General features: G+C 42.3%; 1 protein-coding gene across 3 annotated transcripts in view; it reads left to right on the top strand.

Moving 5' to 3' along the window:
* Positions 1–19,291, top strand: part of PTPN21 (protein tyrosine phosphatase non-receptor type 21) — a 67,642-nt gene that overhangs the window by 28,045 nt on the left and 20,306 nt on the right. For 2 of the 3 annotated variants that reach the window (XM_048485340.1, XM_048485339.1), the window contains exons 4-10: positions 1,500–1,597; positions 6,477–6,544; positions 7,326–7,396; positions 8,456–8,543; positions 11,156–11,244; positions 12,008–12,095; positions 14,933–15,012. In XM_048485340.1, coding sequence (XP_048341297.1) covers positions 1,500–1,597; positions 6,477–6,544; positions 7,326–7,396; positions 8,456–8,543; positions 11,156–11,244; positions 12,008–12,095; positions 14,933–15,012 — 582 coding nt within the window. Of the gene's footprint in view, positions 1–1,499; positions 1,598–6,476; positions 6,545–7,325; positions 7,397–8,455; positions 8,544–11,155; positions 11,245–12,007; positions 12,096–14,932; positions 15,013–17,670; positions 17,773–19,291 lie in introns of all 3 variants that reach the window. The other variant, XM_048485338.1, reaches the window with a different exon arrangement.

The raw sequence follows: 19,291 nt of genomic DNA, 5'->3' as shown, positions 1-19,291 counted from the left end.
TAGAAGGATAATGACAATGTTCTGAAATGCTAGCAAAGCATTCACATAATACTTTTTGAACAGAGAGAGGTAAAAGGCAGCCAAGTTGCTATGCCTTTGTATAATTTTAATGGGGCATTAATTTGTGCTCATTTCTCTAGCCCACATGTGTTGAATTTGCTGTCTCTTAACTGGAACAGTATTGATTTATTTTTTCTTGGAACTGTGGTTGGTGTACAGTGTTGTATGCACAGCAGATTTGGATGTGATGAAGGAGCAGGGAGTGTAAATACCTGCTATAAAACAAAAAATTTTTGCAGTTTCACCAGGGGAAGAGGTATGCACAACGTCAGTGTGCAGGAACAGGAGGAGATGCACAGTTTGCCCCTTGAAGATCAGAAGCACTACACATTTGCTTCCTGCTTACTTCATTTCTTCATTGTGCAAACTGTTGTAGTTCTAAAAAGCAAACCAGAGAAGACAAACTTGGTGAATTGCGGCAGTCAAATGAATAAAGGATTTGAATGCTCCAGATTTCACAGTGAGTGGTCCCTCCCAACAAGTCTGTTCAGATTGATCCAAAAGGATGATAATTTTGCGGTTGTTCCCTATAATCCTCCATACACTCATTTCAATCACTTTTCATTTGTACAACTAGAGTGTTTGTCTAGATGCTTTAAAGCAGGGGTGCCCAACTTTGGCCCTCCAGATGTTTATGGTGTTGGCAGGGGCTGATGGGAATTGTAGTCCATAAACATCTGGAGGGCCAGAGTTGGACAGACCTGTTTTAAACAAATACCATATATGTGTGTGTCAGATATTAAAATAAAAGAAAACAAACTTTGAAACAACAACGGACCTATACATTTCGTTAAAAAGTACTTATGTAATTAGCAAGACATGTCATAAATTTCTGAAACCACAGCAGCCAGATAGAATAAAGTTTACTTTAAGGTGGATCCCTGAGCTAAGGGGCACCCCTAGGCAGTTAAGCATCGCAGGCAGTGAAAGATTGAACTAGACATGGAGATAGCAAAAAGTAAACAGGTTGGACAAGCAGGCAGGGATTAGCAGGGTCGTGAGGACAAAGGAACAGAGAGACTCCAGAGCAAGAGATAATGTAGTTAGGCTGATTGGAAGTTGGAATTTAACAGTAATACCTTGCAGTAATACCTTGCAGAGTATCGGGCAGCTGAGGAATTATGAAGAGAGGAAAATGTTTGCTACATATTTTGAGAACTTGGTATGTGGAGACAGGGTTTGGGATTGAAGGTTTGAGGCTACTGCTGAACTCTAGTGGCTGTGGACACCAGTTATCAATGTACATGGTAACATTTATATAGATGATAATCTACAGATTAACAAAATAAAGATAGGCACCTGAGAAGTCTAGTCTCAGTGGATTGGCTGGTGAGGGTTGGTGGGTAGATGTGACATATTCATAGGCTACAGAACATTTCTGCACTGTCCTGACACAGTAGCAATGGCAAAACCACACAACTTTTTTGTCCCTCCCATAGATACCAGTATTACCTGCAACTGAAGAAAGATATCTTGGAAGGAAACATTCCTTGCACGTTTGAGCAAGCAGTTCATCTGGCTGGCCTTGCTGTTCAAGGTAAGGCACTGAGTCGTCGTCATATTAAGCTGATTGTAGGACTGGGAAAGTCGGGTCATTTGCATTCACATTTTGTGTTTCAGGGCTAGGTGATGAGAGCTACATCTGGCTTTGTCCTCTGGAGACGTGTTTCAGCTTTTTCTGTGGAAGAACTTGGGATTAAATAACGTTAGGGTTCACGAAGATATTTCCTCCAACCTACTGCTCCCATTTTGTGGCTACTAATCCTTCAGCTGGGGAAGAACCCTTAATGGGCTGCAGAGAGCTACAAGCCTCTGGTTTCCTACCCCGGTGTGAATATTTCCCATTTTTTAAAAATCTCTCTCTATTTAGCTGCGTTTGTATTCTGTCCTTTTTTCAGGGTCTCAGAGAGACAGTTTAGCATTCCAGCAATCCTGTCAGTAGACTGTGCTGAGAAGAATCTTGCCTGTGGCAAATCTGGGTTTCTAACCCCACTGGCTAGTGTACTAAACTGGGTTTATTGTGGTTCATTCACTCAAGTTGGAAATATGAGGCAATGTATGATTATGTGTGTGTGTTTATGCATTCTGAATATTTTGCCTAAAGGGATGGTGCCTTATGGTTCTGATCGCAGGGAACTGTTGAGAATAGCCGCTGCTGACTTACTGAAGGTTTGCCTTTAAGACAAGAAGAGTTCGCCATCACAGTTTGTTGATTCATGCAGTCACATTGTTAAATGGCTCTCAAAGCCGTCGCTCAAAGCTTCTGAAGTCGCTTGTGTCTTAACATCCCAGACTGCTTTGAATTTGGTGGCCATATGTTCCCAGTGCCGGATCCTACATCCAAGCCTTTAGATTGAACATACCTGGGCTGCTCATAGAAATGATTAGGTTACATAGATCAACTAGTTAAGAATTGGTTAGCCTTTGTGTACTGATTTTTTAAAAAACAGATCCTGCTTTTCACTTTAAAGCATCTTACAATTTTGTTCTCCCCTCCTCCATTTATCCTCCCAGCGTCAATCCCTGAAGTAGATTAGGTTGAGAGAGAGACAGAGACAGAGACAGACTGCTGGAGCTCATCTTCCTCTCAGCTGTCCATGACACAGGAAGTGATATATGTCCAAAACAGTCCCATCATTCTTGGGGCTCATCTTTCTTTCATTTGTGATCACCGTTTGTGCTTTCTTCCATTTGTGATCCATTCCATTCCATTCCATTGTGGTCCATTCTTCCATTTGTGATCCATGTGATCTTTCTTTCATTTGTGATCCTTTTGTGCTTCTTCCAAGCAACAGGTCCGCCTTTGTCTCCCTGACTCTTATCGTTATCACCCGTGTCTGAGCCAGGCCCCCACAGCACTTTTTGCTCCATATGGGCTCGTGTCCTCATTTGCCAGATGGTGGAGGTGCTGGGGCTCAGTGGAAGACCCTCTGCTTTGCATGCGGAAGGTGTCAGGTTCGATCCCCAGCATCTCCAGTTTAAAGGACGAAGCAAGAGATAATGCAGAAGTCCAACCCTGGAGAGCCATTGTGAGTCTGAATGGACAGTATATGATGTGACCGAGGGGCCAATTCAGTAAAAGTCAAACTTCACGGGTGACGTATCTCACCTGCTTGGGCAGGTACTTGGGCCAGCTCTCAGCACAGCTGCCAGTACATTGCTTTTAACTTAGTAGCATTTGGTGTCTGATACCACTGAGTGCTCCAAGCCTCTAGTACATTTTATTGTGCTGCCTGGCTTTACTTGCTAAGAATGATAATCTCGTGTGCTGAGAAAGACCTGCCAAGAATGTTGTTTGCCAACGAGCTCTAACCAATGAATAGAAATAGCTTGTTTATGTAACAACATTCTTTCATATTTTTATTTAGTTCTGGCTGCAACTTTAATAGCACTCATTGAATAAATACTTGTTTGAATTGTTCTTGTACATTTCAGGAAGTGTAAAATATCTTGGCTTTTGCCGACTTACTGGAATTTTTCTGTAATCCTATTTCTAGGTGGAATTTTTCCCCCCTTCTTTTAGCTTCTGCGGTTCGTATTCAGACTGAGAGTAGTCTATGAAACAAGGAATTTGCATGCCCATGTTAGCAGTACAATGAATAGTCTGTGTAGGGGGACGGATAATTTGCAACACTGTCTATATCTGGGCTCACACAACAGGTAGTAATGCAAAGATCTGCAGAATTCTATGCAATTTCACCTAATAGTACAGTTTTAAGCAGAGTTATACCTTTTAAGTGGGCCGAGAAAGATGTAACTCTGTTTATCTATGTAACTATAAATCTCTATGTAACTATAAATCCAATGTATTTTCCCACATTTTCTGAATGTATTAAACCTGAGCAAAGACCAGTCAAAGCAGGCAGGCTTTATGAATTGTGCTCAGGCTTGGATTCTGACAGATTGTTGAAGAAGTGCTGTAACCAGAGATCATTAAAATTAAAGCCATTTTAATATTTGATAATGACACTGACCTGACAAAGGAGGAATGTTCTTGCCTGCATTCATGGACCAACGCTAAGTTATATTGCATTACATTGGCCATTGTTGAATCCAACCTTTTTTTAAAAAAAAAAAAGTACATAGGAGCACGTTAGAGTAAAAATGCTTTTGGCTTGGTATTCAGTATCCACAAGTATTTCCCATATATCTGAATTGAAGACAAGCACTCTCAGGATAAATGGGATAATGCCAAATCTAGTTTGATCCCAACACCTTCAGATTAGTCTGTCGTCCTTGGTACCCTGTACAACAGTGTTAGACAGCAGAGTGTGATAAGCAGTATCTTCAGTAATTCTGCATTACTGTGAAAATTCTTGATTTGGTAGCCCAGCGATGTGGGAAGAAAGGCTTGGAATCCCTTTACATGCAAGGAGTCTCCCAGTTTCTGTGTAAGACAATCATATGACTGATATAGCCTCTTGCACTTGTTTGTTGTTTGGTAAGATAAGTGCTTTTGTTTAGAGAAGAGGCCTTATGAAACTTTTGATCCAGAAAGCTTTACATAGATCATAGAATCATTGAGTTGAAAGGAACCATAAGGGCCATAAAGTCCAATCCCCTGCCATGCAGAAACACATTCAAAGTACTCCTGACAGATAACCATCCATCCTCTGTTTAAAAACCCTCCAAAGAAGGAGACTGCACCACACTCCAAGGCAGTGTATTCCACTGTCGAACAGCCCTTACCGTCAGGAAGTTCTTCCTGATGCTTAGGTGGAAACTCTTTTCCTGCACTTTGAATCTATTACTCCTTGTCCTAGTCTCTGGAGCAGCAGAAAACAAACTTGCTCCATCTTCAACATGACATCCCTTCAAATATTTAAACATGGCTATCATGTCATCCCTTAACCTTCTCTTCTCCAGACTAAACATACCTAGTTCCCTAAGCCGCTCCTCATACAGGGAATCCAGACCTTTTACCATTTTGGTTGCCCTCCTCTGCACCTGTTCCCAGCTTGTCAATATCCTTCTTGAATTGCAGTGCCTATAACTGGACACAGTATTCCAGGTCAGGTCTGACCAATGCAGAATAAGAGAGGTACTATTGCATCCCTCGATCTATACTACTATTGATGCAGCCCAAAACTGCATTGACTTTCTTGGCTGCTACATCACACTGCTGCTTCATGTTCAGCTTGTGGTCTACTAAGACTCCCAAATCCCTTTCACATGTACTGTTGTCAAGCCAGTTGTCACCCAACCTATATCGGTGCATTTCATTTTTTCTGCCTTAGTATCTTGCATTTATCTCTGTTAGAATTCATTTTGTTATTTTTGGGCCAGCTCTCTAATCTGTCCAGGTCATTTTGAATTCTGACCCTGTCCTCTGAGGTATTAGCTACCCCCCCCCCCCCATTTGGCATCATCTGCAAATTTGATTAACATGCCCTCTATTCCATCTTCCAAGTCATTGATAAGAATATTGAATAACACTGGACCCATGAGTGAACCTTGTGGCAACTCACTAGTCACTTCTCTCCAGGGTTAAAATAAGCCATTGGTGAGCACCCTTTAAGAACATAAGAGTCCATCTAGTCCAGCACTCTGCTACTCGCAGTGGCCCACCAGGTGCCTTTGGGAGCTCACATGTAGGAGGTGAAAGCAATGGCCTGCTGCTGCTGCTGCTGTTCCTGAGCACCCGATCTGCTAAGGCATTTGCAATCTGAGATCAAGGAGGATCAAGATTGGTAGCCATAGATCGACTTCTCCTCCATAAATCTGTCCAAGCCCTTTTTAAAGCTATCCAGGTTAGTGGCCATCACCACCTCCTGTGGCAGCATATTCCAAACACCAATCACACATTGTGTGAAGAAGTGTTTCCTTTTATTAGTCCTAATTCTTCCCCCCAGCATTTTCAATGAATGCCCCCTGGTTCTAGTATTGTGAGAAAGAGAGAAAAATTTCTCTCTGTCCACATTTTCTACCCCATGCACAATTTTATAGACTTCAATCATATCCCCCCTCAGCCGTCTCCTCTCCAAACTAAAGAGTCCCAAACGCTGCAGCCTCTCCTCATAAGGAAGGTGCTCCAATCATTCAATCATCCTAGTTGTCCTTCTCTGCACTTTGGGTTCAGTCAGTCAACCAATCACAAATCCATCTAACAGTAGCATTGTCTAGCCCACATTTTACTAGATTGCTTGCAAAAATGTCGTGGGGGACCTTGCCTTACTGAAATCAAGGTATACTAAATCCACAGCACTCTCTTCATCTACCAAGCTTGTCACTCTGTTCCCCCCCCCCCAAAAAAAAGTAAGTTTAGTCTGATATGACTTGTTTTTGAGAAACCCATGCTGACTAAGAATGCTCTGTTTCGCACAATTCAAATTATTAGCCCTCATTGTTACCAAATAACTGTTAAAAAGTCTGATTATTATAAATACTTAATTCTTGCCTTGCTTCTTAATTTATAGCTGATTTTGGCGATTATGACCAGTATGAATCACAAGAGTTTCTACAGAGATTTGCCTTGTTTCCTGTGGTAAGAATTGTTCCATTTATTTCTCCTACTAATTTTAGGCGATTACTAAAGGGAAGGGAAACTGATTGCAGTCAGTTTCTGTTACACAAAAAACTTGTGTCTGTTGTGTTGTTTGTCCCTCATGACTTCAACATTTTCAGAATGTTTATATCTCTACAGACTACAATCATCTATATATCTAGTTTTCAAATGTGAACAGTTCTGATATCTAAATCTGGGCAGAGCAGGTGTGCTATCCTAAGCAGAGTTGTAACATTCTACTTTCATTGACTTCAGTGGAGTTAGCAGTGTGTAACTCTGCTTAGGATGGGACAGATAGAAAATAGAAGATGCTAATGGTCTTGGTTGCTGGTTGTGCATGCCTACACATGAATTTCTCTTAGTCCCTCACAAAACTGGCTTGCCTTCTGACTAGCACTGCTAGGGATATATTTCCAAGCAGCTTGACCCTACTCTTTTTTTGGCAAGCCAAAAAAGGTAAAGAATGTCTTCCTCCTTTTGAGTAAATATAGTGTATTGTTCACTCAGTTAAGAAATTGTGTACAAAGTTCTCTGACAATTCTGCCCTGGCTCTGCAGCCTGAATTAGTTTAATTCATCGTTTATTATTTTATTTGACTGCATTAATTTAACTTAATTTTACACTATTGATATCCCACTTTTCTCTCCAGCGGGGTCCCAAAAGGGTTTTACATCATTTTCTTCTCCTCCTTTTAAAATAGAGTTTAGAAGAATGCATATATTTGGCAATAATCTTGTGTTCTCCCCCACCCCTTCTTTAGGGTTGGTTGCAAGATGATAAAATTCTTGAAGAAGCAACCCAGAAAGTGGCCTTACTCCATCAGAAGTACAGGTAAGTTTTGTTCCTTTCTGACACTGCTTATGGACTGAAATACCAGAAAATTTATTTATTTATGCATTTGTTTATTTGGCTTCCAGGCAGCCCTTCCCCGTAAGGACTCAAGGCAGCTTACAACAGCCAGTTTCAGTAAACAATAAAATAATTAAATAGTTGACATTCCTATCTATGCCCCAATGCCATTAATATCAGCCGAGGGGGATAAAACAACCTCAAAAATCTGAATAGAAGACAGTCACCCTCATAAAAATCAAAAACCAGTCATACATCACACCAGGAGTGGGGAAAAGAAAAGGGAAAGAGGGAAAAGGAAGGCCAGCTAGTTGGACATCCTTGCAGTCCTAAACCATAGGCCTGGCAGAAGTGGCCCTGTGAAATTGTAATAAGTCCCACAGGGCCAGAGTCTCACTTCAGAGACCTTTCCTCCAGGCTGGGGCCAGAACTGAAAAAGCTTTGGTCCCGGTTGAGAACAGCTAGCTTTCAGGCTAGGGGCCACCAGTAGGTTGTTATTCACAGAATGCAGGGCTCTTTGGGGAATGTATTGGGAGTGGTATCTCGCAGATACGAAGACCCCCTCAGCCAGGAGTCCGCAAGCTGAGGCTCTCCAGATGTTCGTGGACTACAAATCCCATCAGCCCCTGCCAATTGGCCATGCTGGCAGGGGATGATGGGAATTGTAGTCCATGAACATCTGGAGAGCCGCAGGTTGCAGACCCCTCCCCTAGACCATTAGGGCTTTGAAGGTTAATACCAGAACCTTGAAATTCGTTCATTGGAGCAACTGCTAGAGAAGAGCTGTGCAGGTGAATGGCATGTAGGCTCCTTACAATCTTTGGGCATTATACCACAGCTGCTTGTGACAATGGCACAGCCACAAGGCTATGGTCATGTTTCCGTTTTGCTTGGAGAAGAATCACAACTTTGTAGCTACAGTAACATTCTTTGGTGGGAAACGTGCCAAAAAAGTGGACCTCCGTGGCTAAATACGCAGCCTGATTGACCTCCAGAAGCTAAATTTTTAATTTTTTTTTGTTTTGGTTGTTGTTTTTGAAGAGGTCTCATGCCTCCTGATGCAGAGATGTTATATATGCAAGAGGTTGAGAGAATGGAAGGTTATGGCGAAGAGAGCTATCCTGCAAAGGTAAGGTTAGTTTGTGGAAAATCACTGCTATGACTTTGTAAATCCTCATATTGTTTAATTTTCAAAATTTATACTAAACCAGCATAAACTTAAGGCATTTTGGCTTTCTGTTTACAGTGGTGAGATGTTTGACTATTTCTGCAGAAATCACTGAATTCATGAGACCCACAGGATTAGGATCTATATTAAATTGAAATATAAGAATTTCTCTTATAAGAATTTCTATTTTAAAATTCTTATCTTTTTGTCTAAAAGAAAGACTTGAGCTACAGTTCAATGAAACCAAAGCAGCATTGATAAAAGCCAGGCAATTTAATCCAAAGGGTAGAGTGTTGGCCAGCGGGGGTGGGTGGGTGGGGTGCCATGTTGCTTCTTCCAAAGAAGTAATGAACAACACGAGGAAGCCCATTGCCAGGAATGATTTACGCTGCACCAAAGTAAGTCTGCACCACAAAAAGGGGGCATTCCCTCTGCCAGCGTATTTGCTCTTACATTGGCCAAGTGAGCATTCACATTGGCATAACCTTGCACCGCTTTCAAGGGTCCATTCTCTCCATCATCATCACCCCCTTTTGGATTGCACTCTTAAACACAGCCATCATAAAATACTGTAAAATGATGCATTTCAAAACAACCATTCCAAATGGCTTCTGAAAATGAAAAGTTGTTCTGGAAACAGAAGGTTCACATCCATGTAGAAAGAAGGAGAATTGACTGGGCATAATTTCTGGTAGCAGGAATTCAAACCAGCATGGTTTGAAGGAAGTATTGCCTACCTTATAGATAGATTTTGCTTTACCTCAGTCATGTGAGCTTGATATTTGAGCAGCCAATGTGATGGTATCATGTCATGCTACATATCTGTAGTAATGCACTGCTGACCCAGCAGCACCGTGGTAGAACGTTGGGACGCCAACGGACCTACGGCCTTCTGGTCGCACCGCACCCCCACTCCTCATCCCCCTATGAGTCACGGGTCATGAACTGTCTGGCTCAGTCACCGGGCGCAGGGACAATGGTCTTGCCCCCAGGTGAGGATTAGGCTCAGACGCTTACGCTCCTCTCCGCACGTAGCCAGGTGAGATCATGCATCACATGATGATCTCCCGACCTCCCGCCTCCCGCTCTCCCGGAACTCCCCCCGGTCCTCCCTCCTACACGCCCCCGATAGAATAACAATAAAAGGTGCCAGGAACCAGCACGCGAGAGACTCGCTAGGAACACGGACCTCCGGGCTCCCGCTGCTGGCGATCTCCACCAGATGTTATCTCCGCGTCTCGTCTCGTTCTTACGCTGACCACGTGGGTCGACTACAATATCCCTGAGTGGCAGGGACATGTTTGGGAAGAAGAGAAAATCCCTGGTGAAGAACAATGGAGCAGAAGAGCCAGGAGGTGGAAGAAATAATGATAGCAAACTGTGTCAAAAAAACTGTGTCAAAAAAAAAGAGATGAACTTTCTGAGGCTGAAGTGGATTTCTGAGGCTGGCGCGAATTTCTGAGGCTGAAGTGAAGTGGATTAGGCAGGGGAGATGTTTCTGCCCCTGAAAGAACTTTTGATTTAGAAATCGAAATGGCTGAAAATTTGGTGCATCCTTAGCTGTGGGAATAGATTCTCTCATAAGTAGTTAGAATCTTTAGCCCAGACGACCAAATTTAGCCCAGACGACCAAATAATGATTTTTTAAAAAATAATGTGGAACTATGATTTTGTAGTCAGAACCAGATAATAACTGCTGGGTTCTATACCATTACCTGTTACAGATAATCGAAGTATGTTTGTTCCAGTATTCAGTCCGGCGGGGGGGGGGGGGGGTCTACAAATTTGCCTTACTAATGTCAAATGCTGAAGAAAATAATGACATCTTGGGATCAAATGGCAGATTGTGCATCAGATTATATTGATTTTGCCTAGCAGCCACATGAATTTCTAGGCCTGTTTATTTTATTTTAAAGCATTTTCAAGCACTCATTTAGGATTCCCAAGGCGGCAACAATAAAAACATTGAAACAAGATTTTAGAAACTCCACCCTGCCATGGAGAGAAACACATCTTACGGTGACGTGTCTCTGAAGATGCCAGCCATAGATGCGGGTGGAACGTTAAGAACTAAAACTACTAAATCACGGCCACACTGCCCGGAAAACCCACAATAGCTACAAGATCAAAAACACCCATAACTATATCAGAACAATAGAAGACAGAACAAAACACACAATAAATAAACACATATACATAAGGAGGAGTGTGAGAATCAGAGACAGAACAACAAACAAAACAAAAAAGTATTTATCAACAAAAAGATGGAAGACCACAATAAAAGGAAACAGAGGAATCTCCTTGTGGAGGGAATTCCATAATTTTGATGCCATGATTGAGAAGGCCCGTTCCTGATTGCCACCCTCTAAAGATGACAGTAGAGGTCAGGTGGGTCCATATGGGAGTAGGCAGTCCTTAGATCCTTATGTGTGAGCAGCAGGATGAGGAAAGTTTGGGGTTGGAAAGAAAAATCTGAGTATATAGAAACTACCAAGATGTTTCAGCGCTTCAGTTGTTCTCTTCCTGAAAGGGTATCCACTAAAGTGCTGTCTTTCTTTCTGGCCATTATTTAGGACAGCCAAGGAAGTGATATATTCATTGGCGCATGTCTTGATGGAATCTTTGTGAAGCACAAAAATGGCCGCCCTCCTGTCATATTTAGGTGTGTTTAATTTCCATATATGGTAGTGTATTTCAACTCATGTTTCCTTGCTTGTGCTCTCAAGATCCTGATGTTGATTCACCTAAGGTAACATTTTATTTCTTCATCAGAAGCTGAGGGGAACTGTTAGATAAACTAAGAATTGGGGTGAACAGTGTCAGAGGTCCGTCCCAATCATGGCAGAATGCAGTCTGCAAGATGTACTCATGTAAGGAATGCCAGGGGAATATTTGTAGAAGATAGGGTTTAATGTTTAAGCCACCAGTGCTTTGGAGGTGATATGTGACCTGAAGAAAATATGATGGTTAACAAAAGATGATGTGAGACTGTGTCATAAAAGAATGAGCAAATATTATATATGTAATAGAATAATGCAATACTTTCTGCTAGAGCTGGTAAATAGATAGATTTCATTGTTGAATTGGAGAATGTATGGCTTTATTTTGATGTGAAGCTGTTTTTGCCCTCTTGGCTTGAACTGTGCACTGCCAGTTGTTATCTTTGTGCAGTGGATTATTAATTACTTAAAGGTCTTTGTCCATTAACTGCAGGTGTCTAATCTGGTTGGTTGAACTCTTTTGACTCCTTCTGTGTACAAAACAACCCAGACAGGTTATTAGGTGCACGAAGAGGAAATAAGGCAGACTAGTTAAGACTTTTCACAAATCTACAGTCAATTGCGTGGCAAATTCATATTCCTTTCTAGGTCCACGTGATCACGATTCAGTGCCTTAGCTGTCTGTCTTTCCTTTTCCCTCTGCAGGTGGCATGACATTGCTAATATGACCCACAACAAGTCCTTTTTTGCACTGGAGCTGGCAAACAAAGAAGAGACGATCCAGTTCCAAACTGTGAGTGAATTTAATTCTGCATTTTAAAGCAGTGATGTTGCAAGGGAAAAATGAACACTTACACTGTGTTCAAATTTTATATCTGGAAAGTAACCTTTTTGAAAAGCTGTTTCTCTTTAAATTAGATAAGATACAGAAACACAGTTTATAGCACCGTATTTCATGACCTCGTTAACACCAGAAATAAATATTTCCATCCAGTTCATCTGGAGGTTTATTTTCTATGTCTTCTGGTGCATTAGCCATGGTGTTCTGCAACCCAGATATGCACTAGTTTACATTCCCCTTGAGATTTTGTTGTTGTTTATTCTTGAGTACTTGTTCCCATTCATTGGTCCATATTGCTGCGTGTGTGCAAGTTTGGCTTGATGTGCACAAATAGGAAATGGAAGCTTATGAGGGCTGGTCGTATGAGCTAAAATACCACAGTTGGCACGAGCAAGAGTTCCTGGCACTTTCTCAATAGATCTGTTGGTGTCACTCTGATATTAAATCAGGCCAAATTTCCTGTTTGAGGTGGTAGTTTTGTCTACTTCATTGCTCTGTAGATTCAAGCAGAAATGACCCCAGAGACTTGAAGGTACACATACTCTGGTGACGTGAAATAAAATTTCAGAATTTGGACCTGAATTGCCTTGTTTGTCATAGAAGTTGGTCATTATTGGGCATAAATATTCTCCACTTGTTAGCTTTCAAAGATAGGATGTTTTTGTTACTTTTGCAGTTTTAATATTGTGTATAGTAACCTGAATGTGCAATAATTGCTGCTCATGGGCTCAGTTCAGACAGTCTTTACTCTAAGGAGAGCCTTTACTCTAAGGGGAAATGGGGAAAAATGATGATAGAGCAAAAAACAATGGTGCTTAAGGGAAAATATTATCTCCACACTCCTATGTGTTGTGCATGAGCTTCATTAGGGGAGGTAACTTCAAAGACTGTACAATATTCTTTCCCTTCTAAAAGGTTGTGCTTTTAGAAGGGAAAGAGAATATTGCATATAGTCTTTGATGTTACTTCCTCCTAACAAAGCTCATGCACAACACGTAGGGGTATAAAGATAATAAATATTTTCCCCCGATCACCATTTTTTTTGCTTTTCCTTTTGTTTTGCTTGGTATGGCCTTCATTTCTTTTTTTTTCTCCCTTCAGTGGGAGTAATCAGATCTTGCTGAGCACTCACACATGAATGAATCCTTAGCACATGTGCCTAAAATCCAGTGTACATAGGCACAAACAAAGCATGCAACTGGTTCTCCTGTACATCACTTGTGTATCAGCTGTCTGGTTTGACTCTCTGTGCAGTGGGTTTTACACATGCAGGCACTGTGCAAATAGTACATCTGTGTATGGACGGCCAGCAGTCTGGGAGGCAGCACAGGCACTCCTGATGGGGTGGTGGTAGTTGGTGGTGCTCTTCTGCATTTGCATAGCCTCTACTTTCCGTAAGAGCTCTGCTGAATCTGACTGATTGGTCCGTCTAGTTCAGCCTCTGGTTTCCCAAAGTGGCAGACCAATTCCAGTAGAACACCTGCAAAGACCAAAGCTTTGCCTATGCTGCCTCCCCCTACCACGTGAACAAGAGCATTCAAAGGAACACTAGCATATTAGTACTTCACGGCCCATTTATTACTGCTTCATGCCCGACAGTCAGTGGTCAAACTCCTCCAGGAGTTTGTTGAATCTCTTTTTAAAGGCTATCCTGCGGCAGAAAGTTAATTGTGCATTATGCGATTTTTTTTAAATTGTGTCTGTCCTGAGTCTATAAAGGAATCATTTTGACTGGATGTCTCAAGCTGTGTTATTTTAGGAGAGTCAGAGAAAGTTGTCTCCGCTTTCTCCAGACTGGGTATCATTTTGTAAATCTCTGGTATGGAGCAGCAGTGGCGTAGTGGCTAAGAGCAGTGGCTAAGAGCAGGTGCATTCTGATGTGGAGGAACCAGGTTTGATTCCCAGCTCTGCCGCTTGAGTTGTGGAGGCTTATCTGGGGAATTCAGATTAGCCTGTGCACTCCCACACACACCAGCTGGGTGACCTTGGGCTAGTCACAGCTTTTCGGAGCTCTCTCAGCCCCACTCACCTCACAGGGTGTTTGTTGTGAGGGGGGAAGGGCAAGAGGATTGTAAGCCCCTTTGAGTCTCCTACAGGAGAGAAAGGGGGGATATAAATCCAAACTCCTCCTCCTCCTCCTCCTCCTCCTCCTCTTCTTCTTCTCCTTCTTCTTCTTCTCCTTCTCCTGCTCCTCCTCCTCCTCCTCCTCCTGCTCTTCCTCCTCCTCCTCCTCCTCCTCCTCCTCCTCCCCCCAGCATCTTTTTTTTCCTAAATGGAAGAGCTCCAAAAGCTCTTTAGCTTTTCTTCCTAGGGAAGGTCTTCCAACCCCTTGGGTTGCTCGTGTTTGCACCTTTTCTGAACCTACGATAATTTTTTTGAAAAGGGGACTAAGCACTCTATTCCAGATCCAGCCTCGCGGTACATGGATGTTTGCTCTGCTGCTGAGCCACATCTTTCCTCTGCAAGGAGGTCGTTCAAACTGGGCCAGCAGCCTGGCCTTGCAAATCACCTCAGGAATGGAAAGAAGACATGGCTGCAGGTGAGAACACCCACCATGGGCGCAGAAGGTCCTAGTTCCAGTCCCTGACACCTCAGTTGAAATAAATTCAGGTTGTAGTGTGAAACCCTGAGATGCCCGGAGAGCTGCTTGCCAGTCAGACTAGACAGTGCTTACCTCGCTAGGCTTATGGTCTGACTCACTTTCCATGTGTTCAGTCAGTCATTTAAACCTATGTGGATAAGGACCTATGCACACTTATGGTCTTATATGCATCTTTTTTGTTTGATAGGAAGACATGGAAACAGCAAAATATGTGTGGCGGATGTGTGTGGCCAGGCACAAATTTTATAGACTAAACAAATGTAGCCTGTAAGTATTACAGTCTTTTCTTGCCATATTAATTGTAAACAGTGTTGCATTATGTAATTTACTGTTGGAGGAGGTCTTCCCGGGCACTTATTCCTGAGACTGCAGGTAATTGAAGTGTTCCAAGCAGAAGCCATGGAACTTTTCCGTCTGTTGCTGAATCTGAAATTAAGATTGCTGCAACTCTGAGCTTTCAAAATATTTAGATTTCTGAATGGGCCTTTGGATTGAATTGGTGAATGGAGGACAAACAAAATGTCAGCAATTGTTTTCTTTCTGAATTGGAAGCTCATAACTCATCATTTCTCAGCATCACAGACTGAGTAGCTGTCTCTCCAACCACAGAGACCCAAATCTTCACACTGAATCCCATCTCAAGCTGTATACGTTCAGCAGTAGTGGAATGTACGTTTGATAAAACAAAACCAGGATCTTGTGAGGATTACAGGAATTCAAGAGTATCTGGAAATGCCCCACCCATTTCCCCCCTTCACTCTTTCTATTAACACTCATAGGCTTGAGAAAGTTAATCTTTTCCTTCCTTCCAGTGGCGTAGTGGCTAAGAGCAGGTGCATTCTGATCTGGAGGAACCGGGTTTGATTCCCAACTCTGCTGCTTGAGTTGTGGAGGCTTATCTGGGGAATTCAGGTTAGCCTGTGCACTCCCACACATGCCAGCTGGGTGACCTTGGGCTAGTCACAGCTTTTCGGAGCTCTCTCAGCCCCACTCACCTCACAGGGTGTTTGTTGTGAGGGGGGAAGGGGAAGGAGATTGTAAGCCCCTTTGAGTCTCCTACAGGAGAGAAAGGGGGGATATAAATCCAAACTCTTCTACTCTTCTTCTTCTTTTCTTTCCCCTTTGTTGAATTCTCAGCTGTCTTAACATTCTGTCCCTCTGGAGCATATTTAGTACTCATCAGGACACTTTTCAATATTTTTTTTTCCTTTTGGTTAATTGTCACAGTCATGTTTTTCTGCATGCCCAGAGTCCCCTGTGTAGGCCCCTGCTTTGTCTGCAGGTGGCCCTGTTGTCTGGCTTCTGACTGTTTAGCGGGCAGCATATCTTTTAAATGTTGTATCTTTCTGCATTTTAACATTTTTTTAAATTTATTTTATTTATTTCATTTTTAAACCGCCCTCCCCCGAAGGGCTCATTGGGGGTGAGAGAATGTGTTTTATGTTTTATCTATATTATTTGTTTTGATTATGTATTTTATTTTGTTAATGACCCTGTGACCTGCTTTGCAGTGGACAGACAGCATATAAATTATTATTATTATTAGTTATAATTATTATTATTTTACCAGCCATAGTGTCCATTTAGGTTACTAATCAATATAGCGATACCTCAAATGTTACTGTAAAGTCTCTTATTTAGAAATGTCACATTAGCAGGCTGACATTGATGCAGAAACGGTTGCTATGAATTGAGCACTCTTTTGCAACCCCTGTGAGCAAGGGTGACTCCAGTGCTTTTTATTTGGTATAAAGATAACGAAGTTTGACTTCTTTTTAAATATATTGTTTGCAGTTCTCAACTTGAGAAATAGATTTGGCAAGACAGAGTTCACGTTATTTGCTTCCATATCACATACCTTCAGCAAATTATAACATTGCGCTGAGCTCATAGTTCTGTGTTGCTTGCTTTGAAAGATAAGTCCGAGGTAGACATGATTAACGTAGGTGACATAAAGTGATAGGAAAGGCCTACATGTTTGAGCACTTTGTTAAAAGGCATAGACGTAGATGGGAAACAGAAGCTCAACTGTTAACTGAAATGGCAATTGTTAGTAGTGTAAACAGTTTGGAACTTGAGGAGAGTTGTCTTATTGGACACATTCTGTAATTAGGGGAGAATAACTGAATTATGGCTTGCCCACTGAGTCATTTTCAGTGGTTATGCCTGACTATTTGTCTGAGAGGCTACATGTGATCCTCCCAGTATGCTCAATCGTCAAATTCAGAATAAAATGTCCGTTGTGCATATCAGGGTGGAATGTACTTTGTCGATCACTTATGGTCAAAAGTAATGATTTTTTTTTAAAAAAAAACCCTGTGGAGATTTTACAATTCTCTTTGCCCAGTCGCTAAAAGCCTTCACTGTATTTTCTGATGAGTCAGTTTGACTTTCTGTTGAGTAAAATACCTTCTGTTGACTTTGACAGCTGTTTGCTCAAGCTACTTGGGAGGAGGGTCCAGTGTTTAAACAGGGCTGGAAATGTGTGCAGCATTATAGGGTTACAAAAATTATTGGCACTAGCAATTCCTACTTTGGGTAGAACAGCCCAGTAGTTCGTCAGTTTGCCCCAGACACGATGCTTAGTCCTTTTTGTCTGTCGTAATGATGAAGATGTCAGGGAATTGCATGAAAACATGGATGTGATTATTTTTCCTCTCACGCTATGAGGACTAGAAACTTGATAATAGGGAATCTTTGCCTGCCTGCCGGCTCATTCCTTCAAGTCCTCCTATTGTGTACTACCGTAATCCTTCTGTAGAAGTAAGGAGATGAGGAGGCCAGGGTGCTTTCAGCGAAGACAAAGCTGTTCTGAAACCTGTTTGATGATCCCTTGAGAGATCTCCTTTGTGAATAACAAGCATCCTCTCTTTGTAATGGGCTATTTCATTGTCGTCTTTTTGTCTGCATGTACCTTGTCTTTAGAGACTCCCCAGACTCTCCGCCTGTGGAAGGCTCTCAGAAATCTTTCCTCATTCTTTCTTTTCCACGCTTTCCAATCCTTTCTCGTCCTTCTCTACCCAAAGGGTGAGCTAGAAAAAAAAACTTTTTCCATCCTCTTTGCATGCTATGAATTTGTGTAGCTCCTGTGTTTGCTTTCGCTGGAACCATGACGCAACACAGTTGTCCCGTTGAACAGGGGCATCTGTTATCTGCCTTCCTCTCCCGGTGATCTTCAGAAAAATGAGTGGGTCAAAGAGCCGTTTTTTACTTTTGGCTTTCAGGAGCAAAAATATCTATAACTGCAGTTGGCTAGGGATGATGCCAACTGAATGTGTGAAGTTGAAATTAGGCAAATAACATTTCCTAGTGAAGAGACCGTGTGTTCAGGAGGAATAATTTGTATGCCCAAAAATGCTCTGTGCAGTTGCTCATTTAATTTAAAGGATCCCTATATTTCCGCACTCCTGTTTGCATGCAGTGATTGTCACCAGCATAATTTCCCTCTGGGCCATGTGTATTTATTTAGATATTACGTGTAAGGAATACACTGTGGTGGAGTGTGGTGGAATTTCCTTCTTTGGAGGATTTTAAACTGAGGCTGAATGGCCATCTCTCAAGGATGCTTTGATTGTGGGTTCCTGCATGGCAGGGAGTTGGATTTGATGGCCCTTGTGGTCTCTTCCAACTCTATGATTCTATGATTTATACCACATTTTTTCCAGTGGGGACTAAATAACATTGTTCTCCCCTCCTCCATTTTATCATAACAATAACCTCCCTGCAAGGTAGGCTAACTGAGGAACAGTGATTGTCTCAAGGTTACCATGTGAGCTTCCATGGCTGAGAGGGGATTCAAACCTCGGTATGCTAGTCCCATGGTGGCGAACCTATGGCACTCCAATTGGCCATGCTGGCAGGGACTGATGGGAATTGTAGTCCATGAGCATCTGGAGTGCCATAGGTTCGCCACCACTGTCCTAGTCCAACACTCTAATGACTGTAGCATGCTGGCAGTCAGAGCTGATATATAAGTTAAGTGTTGCTTTAATGAGATGCCTGGGTGGATTGCACACCTGCAAGGGCAAATGCTTTTCAGGTGCTCTCTGTCATTTATAAATTAATTAAATCTCACATAACTCTGGGGCAGGAGGGATATTGGGGGCAGCCATTGCAAAGGAAGGAAAATAATATTGGGATTCCTCAGCTTTATTGATGTCCCTATGTCTGGACTATCTGTTGCATTTTTATCCCCTCTCCAAGAGGTTCAGGGTGGAATACATACCTCTCCTTCCTCCACCCACGTTACAGCATGACAGTGTGTCATATGTCATCACCAGAACTATTTGCTTAAGGGGAGGGGGGGGGGGCATATGCAAACGTGTGTGGCCCCACCTGCTTTCACCAACATTCCCTTCATACAGTGAATCACAGTGATGTGTGACAGTGTTTGTTGAGCCAAAGGAAAGCCCAGTTCCCTCACATTCGGTGTGTGCATCCGGCCCATATGAAGGAGAAACGTTTTCAAAGCGTGCTGGGGAGCAGAATTCGCTGACAATAGTCATGTATGTGATTGTCTGACAAGACATCCAGGCAGATTCCTTTA

The sequence above is a fragment of the Sphaerodactylus townsendi genome, linkage group LG02 (assembly GCF_021028975.2).
Source record: "Sphaerodactylus townsendi isolate TG3544 linkage group LG02, MPM_Stown_v2.3, whole genome shotgun sequence".
In the NCBI taxonomy this organism is placed as follows: domain Eukaryota; kingdom Metazoa; phylum Chordata; class Lepidosauria; order Squamata; family Sphaerodactylidae; genus Sphaerodactylus; species Sphaerodactylus townsendi.
This window is presented reverse-complemented; position numbering and strand designations above follow the sequence as displayed.